A 13535-nucleotide genomic window follows, 5' to 3' on the forward strand; every position below is an offset into this window, starting at 1 on the left:
TTTACCAAATTCTGCCTAATCCCTAAATGAGATGAAGTAAAAGGTGCAAGGACTTCACACAATCAGCCACATCGCATTTGGATCTCATTGTACATAAGCTTCTTGTTTATATATTCAGAGGAACAGTGATAAACTGCCAGAAAACAGAGATGTGGTTTTTACTTTGATTAAAAAATATTAAAAATCACATTATTGATTTACTGTTTTCATTAACAACCCTGAAATGCTTTGAGCTTTCTCTTACAAAAATTTTTGGTGACTAAGCCAATGTTTTGGAAACAGGATTTGGGCAATGGAAACAGAATATTTTTCAAGAGAAGATATGAGAAATTTTTTATGAAGAATCACACTCCAGAAGCTTTGTGCACAATGGTTTGTGAGTAATGCAACTTAAAAAAAAATCTTTTTTTTTTAAACTTTGGTTGGTAGTTGTTGCAATGGAGTGACAGATACATAGAGGTTCATTATACTATTCTCTATGCTGTTGTGTAAGTTTGAAATTTTCTATTAAAAAGTAAAACATAGTGTTGCCTATTTTTACAGAAAATTTGCAAAGGACAAATAGGCAAAAAAAGAGAAATCACCCAAATACATTACATATTTTAGTGAACATTCCTCTAGTTCTTTTACTAAATATATATACAATATAATGCATAATACATATTATATTATACATATATATTAGTATATGTGCACAAACAGATCCATAAATGACTGTCGTGCTGTATATATCCTACTTTGTACTGTACTTTCTTTTAATTCATCCTGAACAATTTCTCAAACATGATACTTTATAACCATACAGAATTTCATTTTATTTTATCTTTCCTTGATTTCTTTTATCTTCCTCCATTATTTGACATTCCTTTATTTCTCTCCTCTTACCCCACAATTATAAACAATGTTGTACCAAAACTATAAATGAGTTTTTTCAGATATTTATATCTGTAGGATCCATTTCTAAAAATGTAATTTCCAAGGAGTATGCAAATCTTTATATTTTTATGCATAATGTCATATGAACATCCAGAAATGTTATTAATTCACATGTCCCCAAGAAGTACTTGAGAGTGTGTACTGATACAATTCTTGAATTTTGATCAGCAAGAGGGGTTGTGATTATTTTAACTTGCATTTCTTTCGTCATTAATGAGATTGAACCTCTTTCATGTGTCTCTTTTCATTACAGCTTCTTCTTTTGAGTTGTACCTGTGTATATCCTTGTCTATTTTTCTACTTGGCACCCTTTTGTTTTTCTTATTACCTCACATCTATTTCAATAATTCCACTAATTCAATATAAAATAAATTTTGGGTTAATATTTTATCTCTTAATCTTTCCACATGAAGACATGGTTTCCACATAAATGAAACCATTTTCAACATATTAATCACCCACTGAAGACAATTCATTCAAGTGGCTAAAGCAACAATTATGGAAATAATATGATTGTCTGCTTCTCATATTCCTAGCAAGAAACAATGTACATTCTGCCTAGATAAGAAGGTAAACTTTAGGTGTAAGTCACCAAGTGAGTTGAGGGGTGAGAGGTAAAGTTTGGAGACCTGTGGACATAGCAGTGGCAATCGTGAATTCAAGTGAATTATCCCTTTACCACCAACACCCCAGCAATAGCCTCCCTCCAAGTTCAGTCACCTAAAGTCAATGACGGAGTAATGAAATTGTGAAGGTTTTTATACTATTCTAGTTCCTGAATGGCACAATTATATAGATTAAAATAGGTGAAATATTTATATTCACAGAAGGAGCAATATTTCCTGGTTTCATTTAGGGCAAATGTGGGCACAATCTATGTTATTTCCTAATACTCCAGGTAATTGTCATTTTATTTTTTTATTTTTTATTTTTTAGGTAATTGTCATTTTAGAAACTACTTCCATGTTTATATCAATGGATTTCAACCTGTACTTCTCCCTTGCTAAATTTTTAAAAATTAAGATTCAATGTGTAAATAGGTAAAAGTGCTATATTATTTACATAAATGTATTATGTATAGTCTATTTTAACAGTATTTATTATAACTATAAACATATTTACTTATTTTAACATGTATTTGTTTATAACTATAAAAACTAACATAATGAGACTATTTCAGCCATGTCAGTCTCAATATTGAATTTATTCCAAAATTCTGACTTGGTTTCACAATATTAAAAAAAACCTGATCTGCATAAGTAATTGCAAATGGCAGGTTAAAAAACAAACAAACAAACAAACAAACTTTCCTGTAGTCTCAGGATATTCTTCATTTAAGTAATTCAGAGCTTAAAATTAAATCAACCTTTAGTTGCTAACTATATCTCAATTATAAGTCAGGCAAAAAGCATCTAAACCTAACCATTGGTGCTAGAATTACCTTTCACATGATGTTATATAAGCACGTTATAGTTTCTCTTTTTAACAGGTTGTCAATGATTCTACTATGATGAGAACATGTAATCAGGCAGACAAGTGTGAGCCTACCCTGTGCTACAATGAGCTGTTCTACAATTTTATGTTGAAAAGACCTGCTAACACTTGAATTTTTTTAATCATGCAAGATTTAAACATTCCTGGCCAATGAAACATTTGCACAATGTTCAAATATATGCACAGAAGTGGAAAAAAATTTGCACATATGCAAAAAGAACCTAACCCTCAGTTTAGCAGGTTGAGAACCTCCAATATGTTAACATGTGAATTATGATATATTTGAGTGCATGTTTCTAAACTGAGTTTGAAAGATATGGCTAATGATAGATGTTTCAAAACACTAATGTCAAATCAAATTTCGCCGCAACCTCCGAACACAGTTAGTAAACCACTGCTCTGAGACACAGTACAGTCTGGCACAACTTGGGCCCTTAATCAGACAGTCCTGAATTTAAATTCTATAGCCTCCACTACATAGCTGTGTTATACAGGGTAAATAATTAACTTCTATCAGCTTCAGTGAACATGTCTGTTATGAAATTTAAATAAGATAACGCACATAAAGCAGTTAGCCAGAATGCTAGTTATGACAATGGTGATGATAAGCTTGCTAAATTGTCATCTTTTTTCCAAGGCCTGTCCTGACCATCTTACTTAAAACTTCGACATGCACAGAGTCTCCCAACTCCACACTTCTGATCCCCCTTCAAGCTGCTCAATTTTTTTCCTTAGCTCTTACCACTTCCTAAAAAACTATTAATCATCAATCAGTGGGATATGATTTCCAGTTAAAGAAGCATCACATACAATATCAAGCTCTTTGCAGATCTTAAGTTCTGAGATTTGCATAGACCAAAAGCCTTCCAAAATGCTAATTAGTGAGTTCTTATATCTTGAAATGGAATCTAGGTTTACTACCATATTAGAGTGGACTTTTTGAGGAGAGAGTTTTTGTTTTTTATTTTTTCTGTTTAGTCTTCTCCTTGATCTCCTATAACTCAAATACAATGATATAAAATTAAAAACACATAAATACTATGATATAAAGTCAATATAGCCTATGTTACATAAGGGAATAAGGAAGGAAAGAAAACACACACATAATCATAACAGGACAAGGAGAAAATACTCATGACTATTATAGCTGTGGTTTCGGTAAATGGTCAGTGATCGTGGTATTTATGTCTTCTTCCACTAACCATTATGTATTTGCTTTGCCTTCAGCAAGCACCTCAGCTAGTCATGGGTTTTTACTTAACAGGGTCACCTAAACCTTCATTCCTGAAGAATCTGCCATTAGTAGTCCTGCCTGAATTGGGCTTCTGTAGTTTTCTATTGACCTTATCACAAGGCATGGTAATACTGACAGAGACCCTAAGGGGTCTCCTATGTACCAGACACACTCTTCTTTACCTCCATCGTGGAGCAGTAGCCCAATTTCCCCTTGGTAGTCAGGATCAATCACCCCAGCCAACACCATAACTCCTTTCTTTGCCTGTTGATTTAGGGGTATGGGGTTCAAAGTGGCTAGGTGGCAATCTTGAACACCCAGTTCACTTGGATCATTGTTGTGTCTCCTGGTAGCAGCATTCCTCCCTCTGGAACTAAGACCTCTAAGCTAACAGAGCATAAGGACATGGGAACAGGAAGCAAAATTTTGCTAGGGGGTCACTAGGGTAGTAATATGTGTGCCACTGCCATATCCACTCCTTGATTCCTGGCCCAACGAATCCTGACTGTGGGAGAAATAGCACCATATACTGGATGCTGATTCAGAGCGGGTACAACCTTCTGGGTAACCTTGCCCCAGCCCTGCAAGGTAGTGTTATCTAGCTGGCACTGTAACTGAGTCTTCAAGAGGCCATTCCACTGTTCCATCAAGCCAGCTACTTCAGGACAAGGGAGGAGTATGGTAAGACCAGTGAATCCATGAGCACGGGCCTTCTGCTGCATTTCCTTTGCTATGAAGTAAGTTCCTCAACCAAAAGCAATTCTGTGTGGAATACCGTGACAGTGGATTTTGATGATTAAATGAGATAATGTATGTTATTTTCCTTCCCTAGAATCATAAACATGCACACACAACAACGATGTTTAATAACAGTAATACTGTGTATTTGCCAGAGTGAACATTTCAGACAATGAATGCTTTGGGAAATTATTTCATAACAGAATTTTCAGAGATGAAGTTTCCTTAGAGATTACCTAATGACTTTCCAATTTTTAAAGCTCAAAATCCTCCCTTCTAACAAAATTCACAAGAAAGCTATTATGTAAAGCAGGTAAAATTAGTCTTGCTATATTTAAAAGTGGAGTTGGGTGGGAGGTAGTACAGAGAAGGGGGCAATGTTTGCTCAGTCAAGGCACTTCCCAGAATCCCCCAGGATAAGTTTTCTCAAAAATATATTCAAAGAGCAATGCAGCCCCCTGCCATTAATTAAGAGGAACCCAGTCACTTTTAGGCAGTTTTAGAAGGAAAAAAAAATCAATGAAATTGTTTTGATCATTCCTATTTCACAAATGTGAAATTTGGGATGAATTTTGATTTTTACAAAAATTCTTTATGGCTAACTCAAATCAGATGTTTAAAGATTCTGCTTGCACCTCAGGAATTTGGGTCAGTCCACCTGGACTAACAGTCTGGAAACAGGGTGCAGTTTTTTGTCAGCTGAAGCATTTTCACTTAATATGTGTATCATTGCTCGGGTTTATTAATTTGTTGTTTACATTAAACTACCAGTCCCCAAATATGGACTGATGACTCCAAAGTAGTCCACTGAGGTGTAAAAGGAGTAAAAATATTAACATAAATACTCCAATAAAGAACAATTTGTAAATAAAAATAATTAACAAAACCTGTATGCAAATACAGATTATAAATCTAAATGCTCTGGGGCAAGTGAATCTGTGAAAGACGTGCATTCTCACCAGCATACTCCCCTGCCAGGTGTGTCCCTCCTGGTTGCCAGGTAAATTCCACAACATCACAAGGCAGAGGGGAGATTTTATCAGGAAAGTTCAAACCGTCAAGGCTGGGATCAGCAAGAAGATAAGAGGAAGGCACTGGTCCTCCTTCAGACCTCCCACCCTCTTTATCCATGGAGACGGATGCCAGGGCCCAGGTGATCTGTTATTTTGCCTTCGATAGGGGCAGGTTGTAAAGAAGTCTTACCAAGCCTAGGACAGGCAGCTGCCCAGGACATGGACAGCACAGCTCCTGTAGGTAGTTACAATCCCTCCTGCCTGCCATCAGTCCTGAGGTGCTGCCCCTCCAGGTGGAGAATGGGTGGGGGTGGGATACAGTCCTACCTAGATCACTGTTTAAGGTCACTTACAAACAGTCCTGCTCACTGCACAACTAAGTTGTGGATGGCAATGGTGTTGAACAAGCCAGACTTGGGCTTCCTTGTTAAATGTTTGTTAAATGATGTCAGTCAAGGTACCAACAGGAAACAGATGACATGAAGGTGGGAACTGCGGAAACTTTGGTAAAGGAACTAGGTATAAACATGTGAGCAGACATCAGGGAAAGCAACAGGGGATGGCGAAGCATCCTGAGGCTTGAGGGCACCACAGGCCTGAGGGGAGATGCAGGCGCTGAGGGACAGGCTGTAGCCGTCAAGGCCTTTGGTGTAGGAACCCAGCTGCTCCCACCCTGTAATTCTGCAGCGAGGAAGCAGGAGAATAAACGACCCTGACCTCATTCTCCTCCTGCTGGTGTTCCCATCGGCCAAACCCAACCACAAGTCTGAAGGCGAGAAACACGGTGAAATCTAGTAATGGGTCAGCCTGCCAGGGCACAAGGCCATGTGGAGAAGGCAGACAGTGGATACGAGGGGCAAACAGAGAATGTCCACGCACCAAGGAAGACGGTACTCAGGGGCAGCCCTTGAGAGGACAGCTGTAGGAGAGCAAAGGAGCTGAGAGACTGATTACAGGGCATGGAGTGGTTAAGGAGAGATGATGAGTAAGAATACCTTTTTTAAAAAAGTTGATCAGGAAGAAAAGGAACAAGTTACAAAACTATCTTAAAGAGATCTCTGTATGAGGAAGAATATTTTCTGATTTGGAAAAAGGACAGAATTTTCATCTGCAGAGCGTGAGGATCCACTGTAAAGGGAAAAACTGGAGAAAGAAAAAATAACAGATATGCCACAATGGGAGAATATAGAATTTTGAAGACAAGTGCAGTATTATATGAACAATGTCAAAATTGTACAACTGTTTCTTGGAAATCATTACAGTCCCCTCCCCCCGCCAGTAATAATTAGTTGTAGAATGCTTTCTACTGCAGTAGGTTTACTATGCCATCTTTTAAAAGTGTTTTATTAAGGTTAGATTTTTAAATGTTCTCACCTATGACTTAAAGCACTTGTTGAAAGGAGACCAGATTTGGGGATTAGGTAAAGGTTAAGAAAACTAAATATATTTCAAAATTGATTAGCTACTGGAATACTTTCTTTGTGAAAAATTAAATATATAACAAAGAGTGAAAGCAATTATTCACAAACTAAAATGTGTTTATATTTTTTCTTTCTATATCTAATAATTAAAGGTACTTTAAGGCTAATATACAACATGTTATCTAAATTCCATCTCCAGGACTTTGTGGTCTCAGAACTAACTAAAGGACAAACTGGAATCTTTGCAGCCTGAGCCTCTTAAGACTAACACAAGTGTCACTTAATAGATTGAAGACCTCAGGAATCAGTGTTAGTATTACAAATACGTTATTCACCTCATTGGTGACATTATTTCATTTACTGTTAAAGAACTTCTTTCATACTTAAAATAAGACTCAGTAACACATGAATCATGAGGAGTGGAGTAGAAATACTTCCTCACCCTAAGAAGACAGCTGAAATCTTACTGTCAGTGTTCACTGCCTTACATTGCCACCCTAGACCGTCAGTACTGATCATAAAATGATCTAGCCCTTTCTAAACATACCTTTGGTGTGGTTTATTTTAAACATCCAATACTTCAATGGGTAAAATGATGAAAACGTCCCTCTTGAAGAAAATCTGATTCCATTTGCAGAATCTGCTACTCGTAGGTGTGTAGGTGTGTAGACTGGAGTACTTTCATTAGGACAGGGGCCAATCCAATTGAGCAAATAATAGTATCAAGCTACCCCATATTTCACTGTGATGTGCTAAAAGTCAGAGGTCTTTTAAAAAAAGTAATTGTAAACTACAAGACCCATATGTTTCCTTTTCTCCACCAGCCCTAAAACAAACCAAGATAACAAACGGAATTTTGCAGGCTTTGGTTAGAAGCCTTTATCTTCAAGAGACTTGAGAAGGAAGACTTCACTGACCTTTCATGTAAGAAAGCATGTCACCCACTGAGATTTGTCTTTCTTGTTGGCACCTCCCTACAAAAGAAGTGAGAGACTAAAATCAGCTTCACTTGTGCAAATTAAAAGTAACCTTCAGGCTAATGGGTTTTCAACACCACTCCTTAATGAGCAAAAAAACTGTGCCCCATAAAATTATCTCCTCAAAACTAACTTCTCCAACAAATTACAACATTAAATACAGTAAAACTGAAATTCCTACAAAACAGTTACCTCCTCCCTGAGGTAGCCCTCTGGCCTGCTAGAACTGATTCCATCTTTAATAGAGACCTCTATCTGGTTCTGGGATCCAAAATGGAAAAGGGGTGCAGAAAATGTAGAACTGTCAAAGAAATGGCAGGACAATTAAAGGCCAGAAGAATAAATCAGATCTTTGAGAAAACTAGAGCTACAGTTTAGGGAAATAAATGCTTTAGCAATTTACCAAAGGCTAAATTAAAAGAAAGTGACCCATTGTTTTCAATTTCTTTGAAGGAGCCATCAGAAGGAAATAAATAATTAAGCATGAAATGAGTTTGTAAGGTGGTAGCTCTTGCATTAACTTTGGAAATCACTAAAAATTTATTATATTTTCACTAATTGAGGAAGTTATAACATAGTCCTTTTAAAGTGGGGTTGGAAATCATAAACTCATTGTTGAGTGAATATTCTGTACCAAAAATGAAACCAGTTTCTTTAGGTGAAAATATCAAAGAAAGGAGGACTCTACAATCCACTGAAAAGACTGACCAAACATATACAAAAGTAGAGACAATTCATGAATACAAGTTGACAATACAAATTGTGTGCATAATCTTAACGATAAGCCAAGGAAAGGCACAATTATCATGAAGTTATTATATGAAGCCAAAGTGTTCAATTTGGTCTGAAAGGCAGTGGGCAAATATAATAAGAGGTCCATGATGGAAATATTATTTTGGTAACTTGTAGAGGATGGACTAAAGTCAGGAGAAAGATACAAACTAATACTAATCCTAATAGCATCTAACTACAGGTACCATACACTATTCTAGACATTCCCATATACTAAGATGTTAAATCCTCACAGTAAAGCTATGAGGCAGACAGTTTTGTGCAGAAAGCCTCCTGCATAGCAACCCCTACGCAGATTATACAAGAAAAGCGCGTTTCATTGTCAAAGCAGGTATTATCATTCTGAGAATATTCAGTTTTAATTTTGTTTTCCAATGTTTTTATTAGGGAAAAACTCAAACATATATAAAATAGAAAGAGTAGTATAATAACCACTCCCCATGTACTCAATCTTGATTCTTCTACAGTATCCCCACTCATTATTCATGCCCCGCCCCTCGTTATTTTGGAGTAAATAGCAGGCATTTTATCATTTCAGCAGCTCTAAATCGTTCAGTATGTTATCTCTACAAGATAAGGACATTTTCCCTTTCTAAACATGACAGTAACACCATTAACACCTTAAAATTACAATTCCTTAATATCAAATATCAATCAACAGTCGATTCCAATAATACATCTCACTTTAAAACTTATTGAGAACTTGCTCTGTATTACCATTAGACACTTACACGTATACCAGTTAGTTTAAATTGCTTTTTTTTTTTTTTTTTTCTTTCCTTTTTTTCATTCTTACTAAAAGGAAGAGTCTGTTTCTACTCGAAGATTCAAAGCCCCGCCGCGGGCCTCCAGGGCAGAGCGCCCCGCAGCGGCGGGGCCAACCCTCCTGCTCCCACTGCCGGGTTCGAGCCCTTTCTCAGGCGGGAGCCGGGCTGCGGACCGGAAGCCGCTCTGCGTGAGGCTCAGTTCCCCTGCCCGGCGACCCTGGCCCCGCCCCGGTTGCTAGGTGACGAGGGGGCGCTTCGCTCCGGCGGGAACATGGCGACGTCTCTGGGGACAACTCCCGGGGGGACGACCCCTACGGGGTTGACTCCAGCGGGAACCACGCCCGAGTCAGAGGTACGCCGCCCCTGCCCGGTACCCGCGACCCCCGAGCGGCCGCCCCCTGCCCGCGGGGCCCGCGGCCGAAGCCCGTCCCGGGGAGGCGCCCTCGCCCGGGTTAGGTGCTCGGCCCTGAGGGGCTGCGGGCTTGGGAGCGGGTCCGGGGCGGCGCCGGCTCCGGAGGAAGTGAGAGTGGGTCCGGGAGCCACCGCACCGCGCCCCCTTATCCCTGCGGCCGGCCGCGCCCGACCAGACTGTGTAAACTGTAGAAATTCCTTTATTGGACGGTTCCTTGCCTAATAGATTCTCTGCATTTAAAAGGGAATTTTAGAAATGTAAAATGGGCCCGTGCCTTTTGGAAATCACTACTAATTCTTTTCAGATGATCACAGTTCCCATTGCTCAAAAGGTGTCATGGAATAATAACTCTTCATTGGTAGTGGATTAATTAATATTTGAAGGCCAGGGCTTGGTGTTTCCCTTATTATCTTCCCATCTCCCTAAGTAAATAAACACATGGTAGGAAATGGGACAAAGGAGGAATGCCTTGAAATTCCACCTTCCGGTTATGGTTTAGTTGCTCTTCGTCAACTTGTCTTTAGGAAAATTATTTAACCTCCTTGGACCTACAGTGCTTTTCCTGTGTAAAAAATTTATCCTCGGGTCCCTCCCAACAGCAGCTGTCAGTAATAAATGGGTTCTAGGTAACTTTGGTTACTTCTGAGCTTAGTATCCCGATATTTTAGTTCAGAATATGTCTGCTATGCCAGATATTACTAAAAAATGTTTAAATCTTATATACTGAGTCAATTATGTTCTAAGAAGGTTTTTTCTTCCTTTTTTTTAAGACTCTGAAGGTGAATAATAATGTTATAATTAACATTGCTAGGCACAACTATCTTATCAGTTAGTCTAAATAACATTTTTTGGTACAACAGATAAGTATTAGCTGCACTTTTATAAATGAGGAAACACAGAGCCAGTAATTGCGTGCCTGCCCAGAGATCTGCAAGTCATTCCCGATCCGTTTTCCCCAACACTTTATGCAGACCACTAAAGCATGCTGACTCTCCTATGAGCCTTTTGAAATTAGCATACATTAAAAATACATTTTAATGTGATAAACTGGTTACTAAGCCAGTTACTCCCTTGTGATCTCTAATGTAAATAATACAGTTTCAAAAATGGCATAGGAAATTTACCAATTAAGTCATATTATTTAAATATATACAAAAACTTACAAGAATGTGCAATTGTCAGTGTACACCCACATATGACTTATCCATGTAGATAATGTCCTTTATAAGAAAGACTGAGCCCACGCTTAAGAAAAAAAAAAAAGAAATACCCCATAATTTTTTTAAGATGCAAAGAAGTGCCATGTTCCAGGAAAAAAAAAATCACTTTCTATAATGGATAAGTCAGACCAATGAACTAGTTATAGACCTTAGGGGGTTCTCTGCCATCTTAGCACTGTCAACGGGCACCTTTGTAAACTTCTTGGAGGAACAGGTATTCCCCGTGACAGTCAATTCAGGATATGCTCAGTCTTTCAGTTAGTAACAAACTGAAGAAATCAAGTAGGAATTTGGACTCACTTAATGGTGCTCATTTACTAAAATTAACATGTTGCATGATAACTCCATTTTCCATTCTAATGAAAGCAGAGTCCTATAGTTCATGGAGAAGACAGTGATCCTTAGAGCTGAGTCATTAATTAGGGTAAGTACGGCCTGCTGTGCATTTGTGCCCACTGTGGGTTTCAGGGGTTAAATGGAAAACATGGCATAAACCTCTCAGCATCTCTTTTCCCAAGGCTACAGCTTTTCAGTTAGGTAGTGGAACATTCTTCTAAGATCAGATTCTTTCCAGAGTTGATCCCCCAAGACCTAGTTCCTTATAGTATTGTTTCTTAATAATTCTGTATCCACGTTGACTTAGCCAGTAGTCCATCCAGTCACCTGAGCCTAGCAGTAGTGAAAAATTTCTTTTCTTGCCAAGTCTATTGGAAATAACACATAGGCTTCCAGTAGTCTGAGGTTTCCCATTTGTTGTTTGTTGTCAATACGTAAAATAAAAACAACCAATTATCCCAGTCATAAAGTAGGCATTCAATAAAATGTGATAGCTTAATTAATTGAAAGTATAGGTGGTCCGATGTATGCCAGGAAAGGTAGTTATCATAGATCAAAGTCTACACTGTAAGATACCTTGAACAAGCAGATATGAGATGCAGGTCCAGGGAAATTTTTTTCTATGTAACATTGCATAAACTTGCCAACTGTCTGAGTTCAACCATCCATTCCCTTTAATAACATGGGAGTAAATGCCTCCTCCTAAAGGGTAAGGCTAAACTTTTGGAGATACCGTTTCAGTGCACCAGACCAAAGAAATGATGAGAATCTGAAAATAAGTATTTGCTGTGTGTAGATGTGTAAGTGAAAGGAATTTGTAAATGCTTGTAAGTTAATTTATAAGTGAGTTTGTAAATGAATACTTAAAATTCAGTCATCAGTCTTTTATCAATAGTTTGTTCATAAACTGGACTAATATCTTCAAAAATACAATTTGGGACATATAATCATTTAAGTAGTATACTTAAAAGGACTATACATCAACTCATGTCAGAGACCTAAAAGAAAAAGTAAGCAATTATTTCCTAATTGCTTCTCCTGAATAATGTCTCTTAGTGTTAATAAATCCCCTAATAGGTGACATTTGCTCAATGCTTTTGGGACTTTATCAGGACAAGGGGACAGTTACATAATCCTGAGTGGAAAGATGATGTCACTTGTCTTGAGGTCCTCAACATTTTCAGGGGGAGGCCATAGACAATTCTGTCTGTGTTAGGTGGTCCCTACAGACCTTGAAAACAACCCCCAACCCATCATTGGCAGGTTAGAGAGAAACTCTGGGGACTCAATTTGAAGAGCAAGATGATCAGGTTCCTGCAGTTGCAATATCATTCAAGAGATATTTATTGAAGCCATTCACAGCATGTAGTGTAGATCAACCTGTGCTAGGCTATGGAGGGGTGATTCTCAAAGTACTGCTGAGAAAACAGTACTAGTATTCCTCAAAATGTGAACATACAGCAGCATTATTTATCAGACACTTAGAGCCTCTGGAAATACGGGCTGTGGGTGGGGAGGTATTGACAGACTTTTGGGTTTGTCTTTCATCTTACTGTTCGTCTTTGAGTTTCCTGTCTTATTCCTGTCTTATTTCCTGCTGCTTCTCCCTACTCCAGCCTCCCTTTCAGGTTGCACAAATCATCTTCAATCTTTTTTTAATATTTAAAGTTTTATTTTACTTAAGTTAGGTCTTTAACATGGCCAAAATTAATTTTTGATAGATGTATTTTGTATTTTTGAAATGAGGATCTAATTTTGTTTTCCTCTAGACATGAACCATCAATTATGCCAGTTTCATTTACTAAATAACCCACCCTCTCTGTTCCCATTGAGAATGTACTGACCGCCATTATCATGTTATATATGTACCTGAATGGACACACGAATGGACAAGAGTCAGTGGAACAGAACAGATTATCTAAACATTTACATCTATGCATATATGTATAAATTTATACATGTATGTATATTTTTGAATTTCTATTCTCTTTTTTTTCACACTGACCAATTTGTCCATTCTTGTGTTACTGCCAAACTGTTTTATATTTGATTTTAAATGTAATTTGGAAAGGTCCCTTTCACTATTTCTCTTTTTCAAAATGTATGTATTCTTCTGTAAGAACTTTAAAAAATGATTTGTATAGTTCCAGAATGATACAATTGAGATTTGAGAGTATCATTGCATTATCGTTGCA

The 13535-nt window shown here is 37.8% G+C and overlaps 1 protein-coding gene and 1 long non-coding RNA gene across 15 annotated transcripts in view; one reads left to right on the forward strand and one right to left on the reverse strand.

Moving 5' to 3' along the window:
• The window catches only part of LOC106729894, a 124551-nt gene extending 115097 nt beyond the window's left edge, over positions 1 to 9454 (reverse strand). For both annotated transcript variants that reach the window (XR_004323958.1, XR_004323959.1), the window contains exons 1-2: positions 9337 to 9454; positions 7754 to 7810 (exon numbers count right to left, since the gene is read on the reverse strand). This is a non-coding gene — a long non-coding RNA (uncharacterized LOC106729894). The remainder of the gene's footprint in view (positions 1 to 7753; positions 7811 to 9336) is intronic.
• Positions 9455 to 9496: 42 nt separating this feature from the next.
• The window catches only part of CABCOCO1 (ciliary associated calcium binding coiled-coil 1), a 124172-nt gene continuing 120133 nt past the window's right edge, over positions 9497 to 13535 (forward strand). For 10 of the 13 annotated variants that reach the window (XR_004323952.1, XR_004323953.1, XR_004323947.1 and 7 more), the window contains exon 1: positions 9497 to 9724. Coding sequence is in view for 3 of the 13 variants with exons in the window: in XM_032491470.1 (XP_032347361.1) it covers positions 9644 to 9724 (81 nt within the window). In the remaining 10 variants the exon portion in view is untranslated. The remainder of the gene's footprint in view (positions 9725 to 13535) is intronic. The other 3 variants (XR_004323956.1, XM_032491472.1, XR_004323955.1) reach the window with 2 other exon arrangements.

This window comes from Camelus ferus, chromosome 11 (assembly GCF_009834535.1).
Source record: "Camelus ferus isolate YT-003-E chromosome 11, BCGSAC_Cfer_1.0, whole genome shotgun sequence".
Taxonomy (NCBI): domain Eukaryota; kingdom Metazoa; phylum Chordata; class Mammalia; order Artiodactyla; family Camelidae; genus Camelus; species Camelus ferus.